This window comes from Vespa velutina, chromosome 16, assembly GCF_912470025.1.
Source record: "Vespa velutina chromosome 16, iVesVel2.1, whole genome shotgun sequence".
Taxonomy (NCBI): domain Eukaryota; kingdom Metazoa; phylum Arthropoda; class Insecta; order Hymenoptera; family Vespidae; genus Vespa; species Vespa velutina.
The window spans coordinates 5,113,401-5,126,868 of record NC_062203.1 but is presented as its reverse complement, the minus strand read 5'-3'; the positions used below and the strand labels follow the sequence as shown (position 1 = coordinate 5,126,868).

General features: G+C 33.5%; 1 protein-coding gene across 1 annotated transcript; it reads left to right on the top strand.

Moving 5' to 3' along the window:
- The first annotated feature begins 3,054 nt into the window (after positions 1-3,054).
- On the top strand, positions 3,055-3,938 carry LOC124954880. The gene is made up of 3 exons (XM_047508472.1): positions 3,055-3,079; positions 3,186-3,326; positions 3,418-3,938. Exons 1-3 carry the CDS (start codon positions 3,055-3,057, stop codon positions 3,936-3,938), a joined length of 687 nt encoding a protein of 228 aa, XP_047364428.1.
- Positions 3,939-13,468: the final 9,530 nt, after the last annotated feature.

Sequence of the window (13,468 nt, the reverse complement as noted above, 5' to 3'; positions counted from 1 at the left end):
ATCTTTATTTGGACTTCACAAGTTTTCAGCATTTACCCCGTATTAGTCTGTTTAGTTTAAAACGCGATCATAATTACTTCATTCCTCATTTGAAAGGATATCATAGTTAATGATATTAGATTAATGACCGAGTAAATGACTATACTCGTGGACCTGATACGAAAGGATGTGAGCAGACGGTCAAGGTAGAAAATCTAATTTCGACTTCGGTTAAAAGAATTATTGAATAAATCTATTTAGAAGAAGATTCAATATTGACTACCACTATACTGAAAGACTGATAAAATTACAGTCTTATCGAAAAGATTTAAAGATGTGAAAGTAAAGATGGATACATATATTTGGAAGAATATAACGTTCACGATCATTTCAACAGAGAAGATTGTTATCATTGTAGATATTGATTGAGAGAAAAGTATGAAATAACAAGAAGAGGAAGGAGGGACTTGTAGATAAGATTAACATATCAATATTATGATAATAATGTAACGTAATCGTCAACGATTGCCATAAATCATATCGAATAATTTTTCTTAGAGACCAGTTTATTAAGTGGACTAGACGTTCCACGCTTTGTGTTGAAACATTGAAATAATTCATCATACTTGAAATTAACATAACATCTAAATTAACAATTTTTAGATATAACATTATTAACATACTTTATAAAAGGTCAAAAATTGGATATCAATATTTTGTTGGATAATTATTGGATTGAATATTAAAGTTTTATTAAAAAAAAAGAAGTGCAATTGCACCTTCCAACTGCACTGATGCACAAAAAAACATGAAAGTTTCACAGAATTATGTAGTGTTTAATATTAGTTAATTTCGTTAATCTCCAATACTTTTAAAGATATAGCTCGGCCCAGTTCCATGGGACACCCTATTTATTACTAAAACAATTTTCTAGTCTGATTCAATCATTTGTCTAGTTTGGATCGATACCACGTCTCATCTACTAAAAATTTTCGTGGCTAACCGAATCGCTGAAATAAGAGACATAGAGGTGCCGTATCAGTGGTGATTCTTAAGATCATTGACAGCCCAGCTGATCTAATATTTCGTGGATTGTCTCCCATAGAGATTATTCCCCTTCATGACAGGCCTACAAGATCCCGAGAATTAGTGAACGAATTCATTGAAACGATTAATTACGCGTAGAAGAAAGTCAATACATATGTATTTTGACAATTCGATGACCTTCATTGGGGCTAATCGCGAGCTAAAGAGATTCTGAAAATCTATGAAAGCTTCTAAAAGAGATTACAGTAAATCGTTATTTTAGCGAAGAAGGCATATATTGGCACTTCTTTCCGCCGAGATCTCCACACATATACGTATTTTTAGTCAAGGACATAAGAATAATGAGTCAAACTGGGCAATAAATAAGCAGTGAAAGTAGATTCCTAGGGGAGACGAATCACATACATCGACTCACAGCGCTAATCTATTACAGCGTCGTTACATTCGTGTCAATTCTATCTTTTTCATCTTCTGTTTTCCTTAGTACGTTGCCGCAAATGGCGGCCATAACCGTCTTGCACATAACAACTACGCTTAATTTCATATGGCAATCATAAACAATTGAAAAATAATGTGTTTCTGAGCACGATCGTCAAATTAAAAGTGTGCAGCAATGTGTTAATTATCTATCGTCATTCGTTTCTCACTTTTTTTTCTCGGATTAGTTAACTTTTATCCGTTTGGGCTACTATATATAATATATATATACGCTACTATATATATATATATATATGTATGTGTGTATTTTGTATCTTTACATATGTGTGTAAAGGTACGAAGTGCTGGTAGAAGCTACAAAATCGCTTTCTAGAAAAGAAATGTACAAATTCTCTCAAATTTTATTCATTATGGAAAATTTTATTGCAAATGAACTAAACTTTATTTACAGCAATAGCCATCAATACCGCCTTTCTTTTTGACCAATACCAAACTTGCGTATTCTAATATAGTGGATTTCACAGTTTCATAATTCATCCATTTATTGATTGAATCTAATGTATCAATGCGAAATATTTATGGAAAATCGTCTTTCTTATAATCATTATTGCATACTATAACATTGGTATTATTTGAATGAATATACGCATGCTTATATTTTAGGTAAGTTAACCCGAACCTGATATCATATCGTATTTTAATTACGCATCGGGCTTAACACAAATCGTTAATGCATAAGTATGTTTATTGATATATACATTCTCTACAAAACTTTCTGATATCACAACAGTGTTTAAGCTTTTTAAACATACAATTTCTCTGTCAATTAAATAGTGGTTAATTTAATTTTATATATTGCTCAAGTTTTATCAAATGCAGATTACTACCAATATCAATTAATGCAATGACTTACTTATCTTTTATCTCAACAAATTTATATTTCTTACGGTCATCTAACACAACTGTTTTACAAACTTTAAAAAATTTACTTCTCGCTTTTCTTTTTTTATACTTCGCTGCCACATATCCAACGACCACATTCGAAACACTTTCGTCCTTTTTGCTTCAGTCGACAATATGCAGCTTCGTGATTCTTTCTGCAGTTACAGGAAAATTTCTTTAAGAAGTTAAAATAAAACTGAAAATATTTCTCCATTAATCTCATATTTATGAGAATAATGAGGATATATTCATAAATATATTTTATAAATATATTAGAAGAAATATTTCAAAGATTTTAATTTAAGTTAATTTTTATATTTTTGATCAGAAGTATTTAACAATGTTCCACAAGCTAAATTGCTATTCTATCAATATTAAATAATACAGATTTATTTTTTATGTTAAAGTACCGTAAAATGCTGAAATGTAGAACATTCTTTATCAATAATTTTTTAAGTATTTAAGGATATTATAAAAGAAATAAATTTTATATTCATAAATTAAATGTACGTATACGGTATTAATAAAAGCGATTATTGGATAAATAATATATTTAATAACATTAAAAATTAATTGTTAAAACCTTTTTCTTCTTTGAACTAGATCATGTAAGTCAACGTAATTGAAGGAAATTATGAATCAGACACAATGACATCTGTTCTTATCACCAAAGGTTTGCCAACGAAGAAAAACGTTGCACTTACAATTTACCTTGCAAATTCATTTCAACAACCATACTGAGAACAACAAATTAGGAAAACTAACGTTGCTGTTTTCAGTAGGAACAGTGAATAACAGCAACTCCATACTAAAAGAGCTCCGACTATACATTTACGACAACACAACTGAACAGAAATTCCTGATTGACTCTGGGTCAATCGTATCCGTACTACTTGTCAAAAAGTTCCGTAAAAATCGAAGTATTGACCCACTTACATTCTACGGTGCAAATTCATCACAAATAAACACATACGTCGCCAAAATCATCAACCTTGATTTAAATCTCCGCAGAGATTTCTCCTGGTCTTTCATCATCACAGTTGAAGTTGATCACAGAAACAACAATCATCGGAGTTGATCTCTTAACTCACTACAACCTGCTGATTGATTTAAAACATCAACAACTGATAGATCCAGTGATTCACCTCTTGTTAAAAGGAAAAGTAATGGAACAACAGCATTATGACATCTCAACTATAAGTTCAGATTTATCTACTCAGTATGCTGAACTCTTAAAACAATTCATTGAGATCACTAGGCTGATTAGCAAGTCATGCTTAAATTCAAAAGCACGCCCATTTGCGTACAAAATTACTACCCATGCCCATTTATTAGTCACTGCACGAGCACGTAAACTAACCGGTGGAAAAGCAGCAGCGATAAAAATTCAAATCAGAGAACTTCTGAACTCCGGAATCATTAGACCTTCCACCTGCATGTACGCTAGTTCTATTCATATGATACAAAAGAAAGACAACAACTGGAGAATGTGCGGTGACTACCGTAAACTCAATGATGCTACTTATCCATGACAGTCCGCCACTGATCCAAGATTTCTTTCCACATCTACACAACAAAGAAGGATACAGCAAAATCGACTGCGAAAAAGCATACCTAGAACTACTTATTCACGTGGAGGACATTGAAAAAACTGCCGTTATAACTCCATGGAATTATTACGAATACCTAAGTTTTTACCCTTTGGTGTAAAAAACACCACCCAATCATATCAATGATTTATGGATGCACTCTTCAAAGACTTGGACTTCGTGTTCGTCTACGTAGATGACATTCTGGTATTCTCGGATGACGAAGACCAACACCTGGAACACGTAGGCATCATACTCGAATTAAAAGACAACAACCTTATTATCAATCTCAAAAAACGTCTGTTCAACCAAAAGGAGATAAACTTCCTGGATTACACTATTAATAAATATAATTACATTCCAATGTGCGAACGAGTTGATGCCATTAAAGGATATCAAAAACCTAAAACTATTGCAGCACTCCGTAGATTTCTTGGCATGATCAACTCCTATGGCCTCTGTATACCTTAGGCAGCTCAAATCATGCTTCCTCTCAATAATTACTTTAAAGAGGCAATAAAAAATATAAAAACTCATTGGCTTCAGAAGTCAAATTGCATTGACTTCTGAAGCCAATGAGGTATTTGAAATATACAAAAACACATTCGCAACAATCACATTGCTCGCTTTTCCATCTTCAAACGAACTAATGGGTCTCACAACTGATGCATCCGCAACTGTTATTGGAGCTAAACTAGAACAGTTGGAAAATGATACCTGAAAACCCATAGAAATCTCTCCAGAAAACTGATCCAGACAGAACAGAAATACAGCACATACGATCATGAACTCCTTGCTATTTTTGCATCAGTCAAATTTTTTGATCTCTTGCTAAATTGCCGTCAATTTGTCATCAAAGCAGACCATAAACCACTCACTTTTTCCTTCAAACAAAAATTGGATAAAGCATCGAAACATCAATTACGACAACTCGACTACACCTCACAATTTTCCACTGACATAGTCTATGGAAAAGGTGATGACAATACAGTCACAGATGCACTATATTAATACCATAAATATGACATCCATTCTCACACCTCTTGAAATCCAACAAGCACAACTGAACCGCACTGAACTAGCTGATCTGATCAGAGACTCATTGAAACTACAAATACTCAAGCTAGAATCACAAATCAGCATCTATTGTGACATTTCGACAGGATTCATCAAACCATACTTATCAGAACCATTACGCACGACAGCTTTCAAAGTCATTCACAATCTTTTACATCCTAGCGGCAGAGCCCCATCTCTGAATTTACACAAAAAGTATATTTGGCCTGAAATCCGTAAGCACGCACTTAATGTCTTGCTTGCCAACGGGCAAAAATTCACCATTACAACAAGATAAAGCCAAACCACATTGACGTACCTGATAATCACTTCAACTACTCACGTGGCCAGCATTTCATAATTCACTTGGACATCATCTATCTATTGAAGGTCAAAAACTATTAATATTGCTTAACTATCATTCTCTACGAACATTGGATCTGTCATTATGGTACACCAATAAAAATCACAACCGATCAAGGAACTCAGTTCGAGTCAGCGCTTTTCCAAACTCTCGCTCAGCTCGTGGGAGCAACAAAAACTCAGACTACACCCTACCATCCTCAATCCAATGGAATTGTAGAGAAGATACACAAGACTCTCAAAGCAACGCTGATGTATTCCCCTAAACCATGGACGGAGATCTTACCTAAAGTATTATTAGATTTAAGAAGCAATTTTAAACCTGACATCCAAGTCATCCCAGTTGACATGCTACATGGTACCTATTTATGCGTACCAGGCGAATTCTTCGTCATTGCTGAACGATAATCTAAGTTACAAATTTTCTTGGAAAAACACAGAGAATTTACGGGTGGACTTAGAACTATACTGACTGCTCTTCACAACAAAGCCAAGATCTTCATCCTAAAAGACCTTGACACCTGTTCTCATGTATTCCTGCGCTGTGATCACGTGAAAGCTTCACTAGAAGCTTCATACATTGATCCATATTAGGTTATAGACCGAATAAGTGACAGTGTTTTCAAAATTAACATCAATGGAGAAGGGAAAAATATTTCTATAGACAGATTGAAGCCTGCATATATCAGCAAGACCGATTATGATCAACCAGACTCTTCATCAGATCAACAAATCCAATCACATCACTGGGGTTCCATTCCAGATAAACCTAAGCGAACTTACACACGTAAAGTCAATTTCAAACTTCCCGCAAAAACTCGCTCAGGCGGGAGTGACTGTTGCGACCTCATCGCAGCCGCGGGAAAACAACCAAACAAAGTAAACGACAACAAAAGGCCCCGAAAATAAAAGAAGACAAAAAAGCCATCGGGAACACAAAGAAAATTATTATTCTTTCTTTGACTCTTCTAGAGACCGCAACCATACCTAAAAAAAGTCATAGTACCTACTGTATATCGAACATTGATAAATAAACATATTACTATTCTTACTTGATGTGCAAAGTTCTTTCTACATAGGAGTTGTCAACGATAAAACCCACAACGAGGAACATCGTTTGGGTGACAGTGGCATCTATGATGCTGTTGCCAACAAAGAAAAGAAGAATTTGAGATATCGAAAACTTGGATTATAATTGTTATCGAGTTTTATAGTTGTAATAAAATTTATATGAAAACAAAATACAAATAACCTTGACATATCGAACATTCACTAGGAAGTAATATTTTTATTTTGGTATTTATAATCAAGTTGTTAATTCATTTTGTAATTATATAAGAAGAAATGTGCAAGAATAAAGAAGAAAATAAGGAATATGGGGCAAAGAAAGAAAGATAGACTGCGGAAGAAAAAATGAAAGAATGATAAGAAAGTCAAGAAAAGGAACTATTTGTTTGACAATGTTTTTTTTTTTTTTTTTTTTTTAATGGTCTGAGGCCAATCTTTACGCATTAACACAGGGATCCCGCCCGCCAGAGGAACCCTTCACCATTTGGGTTCCCCATAAGTTCCTGGAGTGTCGGGCTCACCGTTGGAATAGGCACTACCGACTAAACTCATATCCATCCTAGTGGCATAGTAAAACCATCCCGGCACCGCCATATGGCATTACTACGGGATGGCGCCATTGCATCAGGTCCCTTTACAGGGGTCTCCCTTTGGCTCTACGGGGCAGGAGCTTGGAGCAACGTTAAGAACGCGTCTGTGGACTGCCCATCTCTTTCTTTTTTCTGCGCAAGATGGCCCTGACGTACCAGACCACCTTGTTTCACTCCTCCTGACCGCGGACCATTTTCTCGACAACGTTGTCTGGCGAAATGTCTCCGAGGTCCTGCTCCAAGGCGAGTCGTTCGACGCTCCACCGGGTACATTTGAAGAATGTGTGGTGGGCGTCGTCGGCGATCGAGTCGCCATAGAGATAGTTGCCGTCTGTTATCTTCCTCTAGGTAAGGTTACCCTGCAGTACTCTCATCCTTTTTTTTTGTTGGCTGTTGCAAGGGCCTCCTGGAAGGCTGTGCACGTCCTTGATCTGGCCAAGTGCTTCTTGGGTTCAGCATCGCTTTTGGAGCACAAGAAGCAAGTGGGCTCGCTTACAGTCTTTGAGCTTGTGTTCCGTGCCACCGCAGAAATAGCAGAGGAGAAAGAATAGCTTACTGCGGTCAGGGCCCTTGCACGAGGCACTATGGTGGCCATAGTCGAGGCAGCGGTAGCATTGCCTTACTTCTGCTCTTCGCCTGACTTTGCAGCTGACGAAGCCGACCAGCACTCGGCCGACCTTCAAAAGCTTTACAGCTGCTTCCTCTTCTATTTTGACAAGGGCCAGGCGTTGATGCCTCGCGTTAAGGTTCGTCATTCTAACTTCAAGTTTCCCCGAGTAGTCAGGCAGGGTCCTCTTTAGGGCCTCCTCGACTTCTGCTACCGATGTGCAGCAATCGTAGTCCCGTATCTCCAGCGTAGCTAAGGGGACCAGTTCCGTGATGCTGTTCGTGTCTCCTACTTCTTTCCTTCCTTGTTTTCTCTTTTTCTTTCTGATAACAACACGCGCGTACATGTACATCTCTATCTCTCTCTCTCTCTCTCTCTCTCTCTATATATATATATATATATATATATATATATATATATATATATATATATATATATATATATATATATATATATATATATATATATATATATATATATATATAATGCGCATTATTGAATATAGGCATGCAAATTCGATAAATCGAGTCCAAATTTGTTCAACAAAATTTTATATCCTTCAAATTTTCTTGATAAAAGTTCATCTTAAATATCATGCAAACATACATGAAATATTTTTTAAGTAAGATTACTTTTGTTGAGGTAAATTATTTTAGAGTATGAGGAGCAAGATTTTATTATTTTCAAAACATATACTGCACTAAAAATGCCAAGCAATAGTTAATATATTATAGGAGGAAGCTTTCAAAGAGATGCAGTAAGTGAAAAACACGCGACATAAACTTGGTCGACATTTTCGATTGACTGTTTGAAAAAACCGAAAATAAATAAAATCGATCGATCGATCGATCGATCCTGTTGTATATAAGTAGCATGTATGTAGTTTATGCATGTAATGCGTGATTAAAAAAGTAAGTGCTCTGACAATCGGACGAGGCAGCAGGAGATTTAGGCATTGGCAGTTAGTGACGAATACGAGTTATGAGCTAAACATGTGTATCGAAGGAGGCTGTATAAACATCTATTATTAAAATGCAATAAAGATGCTACATTACAACTTCCATTAAAATTATAATAACAGATAACGCCAGATGTTGCATAACCTAACGACGCGAATGATGTGTAAGGTACTAAATGTATCGGGGACATCCATATACAATAAATGATATATAAATATTCGATATATAAATATACGATATATAAATATACGATATATAAATATAATAATTGTATATATAAATAAACGAAAACCATACTTCGGAATAAAAACGGCATCGAGTCAAAAATAGTAGACAATATAAAAAGATAACTGTGTTTAATGTAATATAAAAGAAGTAATGTGTTAAGGAAAAGCAATGTAATAAAAAAATTAATTATTAATAGATAGATACATGATAATAAACATTACGTTATTTTGGATGATAATTATTGCTAATGGATTATAAACAATGATATATGATTAATTAAATTTATTAATTATAGAAATATCGTCAATCCATCTTAGAAAATGAGAAAAATAATGGCGTATGATGAATAGCGTATGATCTAATCATTATCAAAGTAACTTCTTTTCTACAAGCTGCAATTTTGCTGATAAAACTCTTATATCTCTTCCTTGATTAGCACAGATCGATTGTAAACTGTTCTATTTCTATTCTTGCTATTTCAATGAGCAATAACCTTAGTACATTTTTTTGCCTTTTCTTTTCGTCGTCTTTTGATTTAAATAGATTTTATTTATTTTCCATTTAAGATTGAATAATAAAGCTGAACGTTTTATGTAAGTAGACGAACAACTTTTGTCTGAAACTTTTTTCTAACTGTCTTTTTTATCTTTTTTTTATCTTCTCTTTTCTAAGATATTTCTTTCTTATGGATTTTATTAACGTTTAAATAAGCGATTATAAGTATATGTGTCATAGTAAATCCTTTCTTGAACATGTGATGGAAAAATAAGATTGATATTTCTACCGTAATTATGATTCATTAAATATTACTAAAGAATTGCAATACTTTTTTTTTCTTCTCCAATACCGCGGAAGAAACGTCATTTTCATCCATTTTTTTAAAGTTTTCTAAATATTTCAGAGTTTATTTTTACGTGAAAACATTTCCTTCCCCCTATTATTTAAAGTAAAAGTAACAAAAATCTGTAATTTTATATTAATAGTGGAACAATATATGGATTAAAACCAGTTCTCTTTTTTTTCGTAAGTTAAAGATTCGCAATGCATGAGATTAAATTGATGACAGTTTGCATGTTATACAACAATTTTCACTTGGAACCAGTAAATGAATTTTCCAAAATTAAAATGATAGAAGATATTATTCTTCGCTCGTCTAAATCAATTGAAACCAAGCTTATCTTTGTAAAACGACAGTAAATAAATATCTTTTCACATTTTGTCTTGACAAAAAAAAAACATTAACAGACGTCTAGACGATCAATTAAAATAATTTTCTGTTCAGTAAAAGAAACAAGACATATGTTTTAATATATTTTATTTTGATACTTTTAAAAACACGATTGACAGAATTACTGAATATAATAATACTAATTTTAATATTACTAATATACTTTTTCTACTATTTTGCGAAAATGATCGACCAATGGGCAGATGATTTTTATCTTTTTGTCTTTTCGTTTCGGCTTTTTGTACATAACTCTCTCTAATGTTCGAGGCAATTATTAGATAGCCCGGTCAAATATTTCAGATTGTTATGACGCCGAAATATCTTGGTAGTTTTGAAGCTGAACGTCCTTGATTGTTCCCGATGTCGAACATTCTAAACATAGAAATTCTTAAAGTAGGGATCGCGAGCCACTAATGATTTGTGTTAAAAATTAAAATATTGAAAGTTATTTACAGAGAAAAGTTCATTAGAAGTGGATCGTGATCGTTTTTGAATCTGAATCTTGGCGCATAAATATTTCGAAAGTCCTTTCGCGGACTGTTCATTAGGTGATCATTACTGTGCCTCGCTAAAGTTATGGAATGTATATGAGTTGTCTAGAGACAATATAAAAATCGTAAATAAAACAGATTAGAAGTTTTGATGTTTTAAAATTATGCATTTTGCTACTGTGTATAAATGAGTTATTTTCCATATTTCAATATCCTCCGATCAATACATGCTTAAGGAAAAAAAAAGAAATAAAAATCAGAACTTGCAAATAGGTATGCAAAAGGACATATCATGTCCCTTTTCGTGTTAATGTTGTGGCGATGAGAGTCCATAAAAATACGGCAGTAGCAGGCAGTGCAACGAAGAATGGAGACCGCTAGATTATGCGGAGTGTAAACACAGCCGACCGGTTCTGTCAGATTTTGATAAGAGAATGACATCGAACGTATTGTATTATAGCAATGTGTGCGATGGGTTGCATCCTGGGAAGATAAGATCGCAACCCGCATGACATTAATCTATCGACGATACGAATTTAGACGAGTACGAATACCCTTGTATTTTGTTTGCCGATAAATATATTTATGTAGTGTAAATGTCGAAAAGTAAATCATACATGGCAAAAAAATATTTTTATTTTGATTACTCTGTCATCTATTTCATTCTTTTTCCAGTTTATTTATCTATCAGATCTCCCTCTCTTTCTATCCAGAATCTCCTATCGATTTATGTTTCCCCGTCCTGTCGTTCATCATTAAATTCACGTTCCTTAAGATCAATTCCTGGTAAAGGCTTCATGTTCTAACCAAAAACTATTATAAATAACGCCACGAGGTATAACAATATTAGTGGAATTATAATCTATCTATAATGTTAGATTTTGTTAATGAAGCAATCATCGCTTGTCTGAACACTTTGTTAGTTGCAGCGTGAGATCGTAGTGTATTCTAACATTTACTTAACAATTAGAACGCCGCTTATTTCATATTTATATAATTGTATTCTCAGTTGTCGATAATGTCGTCTATTACCGATAACAAACTCCTAGAATGTTACCGGAATGCTATATATATGATAAAACTTACGAACAGATCATGAATAGTAAGTTGATTTAAAATAGTAAGTTGAATTCTCCAATTTCATAACGGAAGTATTAGATAAATGATTAATGCGAAAGAGTATAGATCTTTCTATAATGAACTTCAATGAGATAGCCACGCATATCCAACGCATATGTTATCAAGAACTGTTACATATAATTTAACATTATTAATAATAATTATTATTAACATTAAAATTAATTAACATTAGAACTAGTTAACATTAGGAAGGTTATATCTCATAGAAGTCGATGATTATAAAAGTGATTTAAATGAAGAATGTAAAATAAATTAGTTTATAATTAAGTAAATTTTATAATTAAGAGAAAGGTAGAGATGGAGACAGAAAGAGAGAGTCTCTTTCCTACTTCAATCCCGTTCGAATTCTCTGTCTGATCATTCTATCGACTCCAATATTAATCGGGCACTCTTCTGGGCACTCTCGCAACGAAAATAAATGTCTGCTCCTAACGGATAACGTGATGATCGTGCAAGATTAAAAAATTCAATGTTCTATCAAAGTTTAAAACTATTTATCAGCAAAAACTTTTGCACTTTGCACACTTTAATTTTGCTAATGAAGCTCTTATGCCATTTCCTTGAATAACTTAAATCGACCATGTTATTTCTACTTTTGTATATTTTAAAGAGCGATTATTTAATAATAACTTCTTTTTCTCAGATTATTTATAATTATTTCAGCAAATATTGATTTTTACCAGTAATTTTACCAAATATCTCTCAAATCATTATTGAGATATTACTTTCTCTTATCAACCTACCATATATCAATTTCGAAACTAAATATAATATATAACAAAACAAATCAAAGAATTGATTCGCCTAACGCTTTTTGTCGATCAGTCCAATTCTAAAACTTAATTCACGTTTCCGCAATTTTTTTTCATTCTATAACTCTTCGTTACTATACCGTTTAACTTAAAACACACCAGTATATGCCCTAATACTCAGTGGGGAATTAAAAACTTTGATATTACAAATACACGCATTCATACGTTCACTTCGTAATTATTATCATTACCATTAAATAATCGAAACTTAGGGTATTACACCACTTTAGATATTCGCTAACGATTGTATCTTATCTAACGTTAATTTCGAATCATGTTCATAGAATCGATGTCTATCATAAATCTTATAATTCGAATCAATTCAATCATATCGTTAAAAATTTAGTAACGGAACAAATAACGGAATGGGGTAAAGAACGACAAAGAGAGAAAGAGAGTGCAAAAATTCATAATTACATTATCCCAAGATAAGTTTTCACGAGTAATAGGCACTACGCTCATAGTCAGAGAACCTGTGAAAAAAAAACAACTAGATATCAATCATTGATACGTAATTGGAAATATTTTGATTTATGGTATAAAGTAATCTACTTAACCGAAGGTCACCAAAAAAATTCTTCCGTACAGGTTGGTGGTTAAATAGGAATCTACTTTGCTGACTGTTGATAAAGTATCTAATTAATCATTAGTCAGTAGCAAAGGGCTCTGTTTACGACCATCGTTCAAAAGAAAATTTCTTGGTTATTGATACTTTATCACCAATCGATAACGAATAACTGTTTCATCATTACTCTATTATAAAAAAAAAAAAGAAATCTACTTTATCGAGAATCGGTAAACAAGAATCTTCATTAGCGATCCCTGGTATAACGGGTAGCCGTTATACGGATTGTCGCTGAACGGCAGGCATTTAATTAGAGACATTTTTGCGGTCATTAGAGACGGCCAGTGATGACGGTCGATTTCCGCG

What these genes read in the sequence shown, in the direction of transcription:
- LOC124954880 (XM_047508472.1), top strand. Translation starts at nt 3,055, where the DNA reads ATGACATCTGTTCTTATCACCAAAG. An exon ending in ATCTGTTCTTATCACCAAAG is followed by an intron (nt 3,080 to 3,185) that starts GTTTGCCAACGA and finishes TGCTGTTTTCAG; the next exon opens with TAGGAACAGTGAATAACAGC. An exon ending in AAAGTTCCGTAAAAATCGAA is followed by an intron (nt 3,327 to 3,417) that starts GTATTGACCCAC and finishes AAATCTCCGCAG; the next exon opens with AGATTTCTCCTGGTCTTTCA.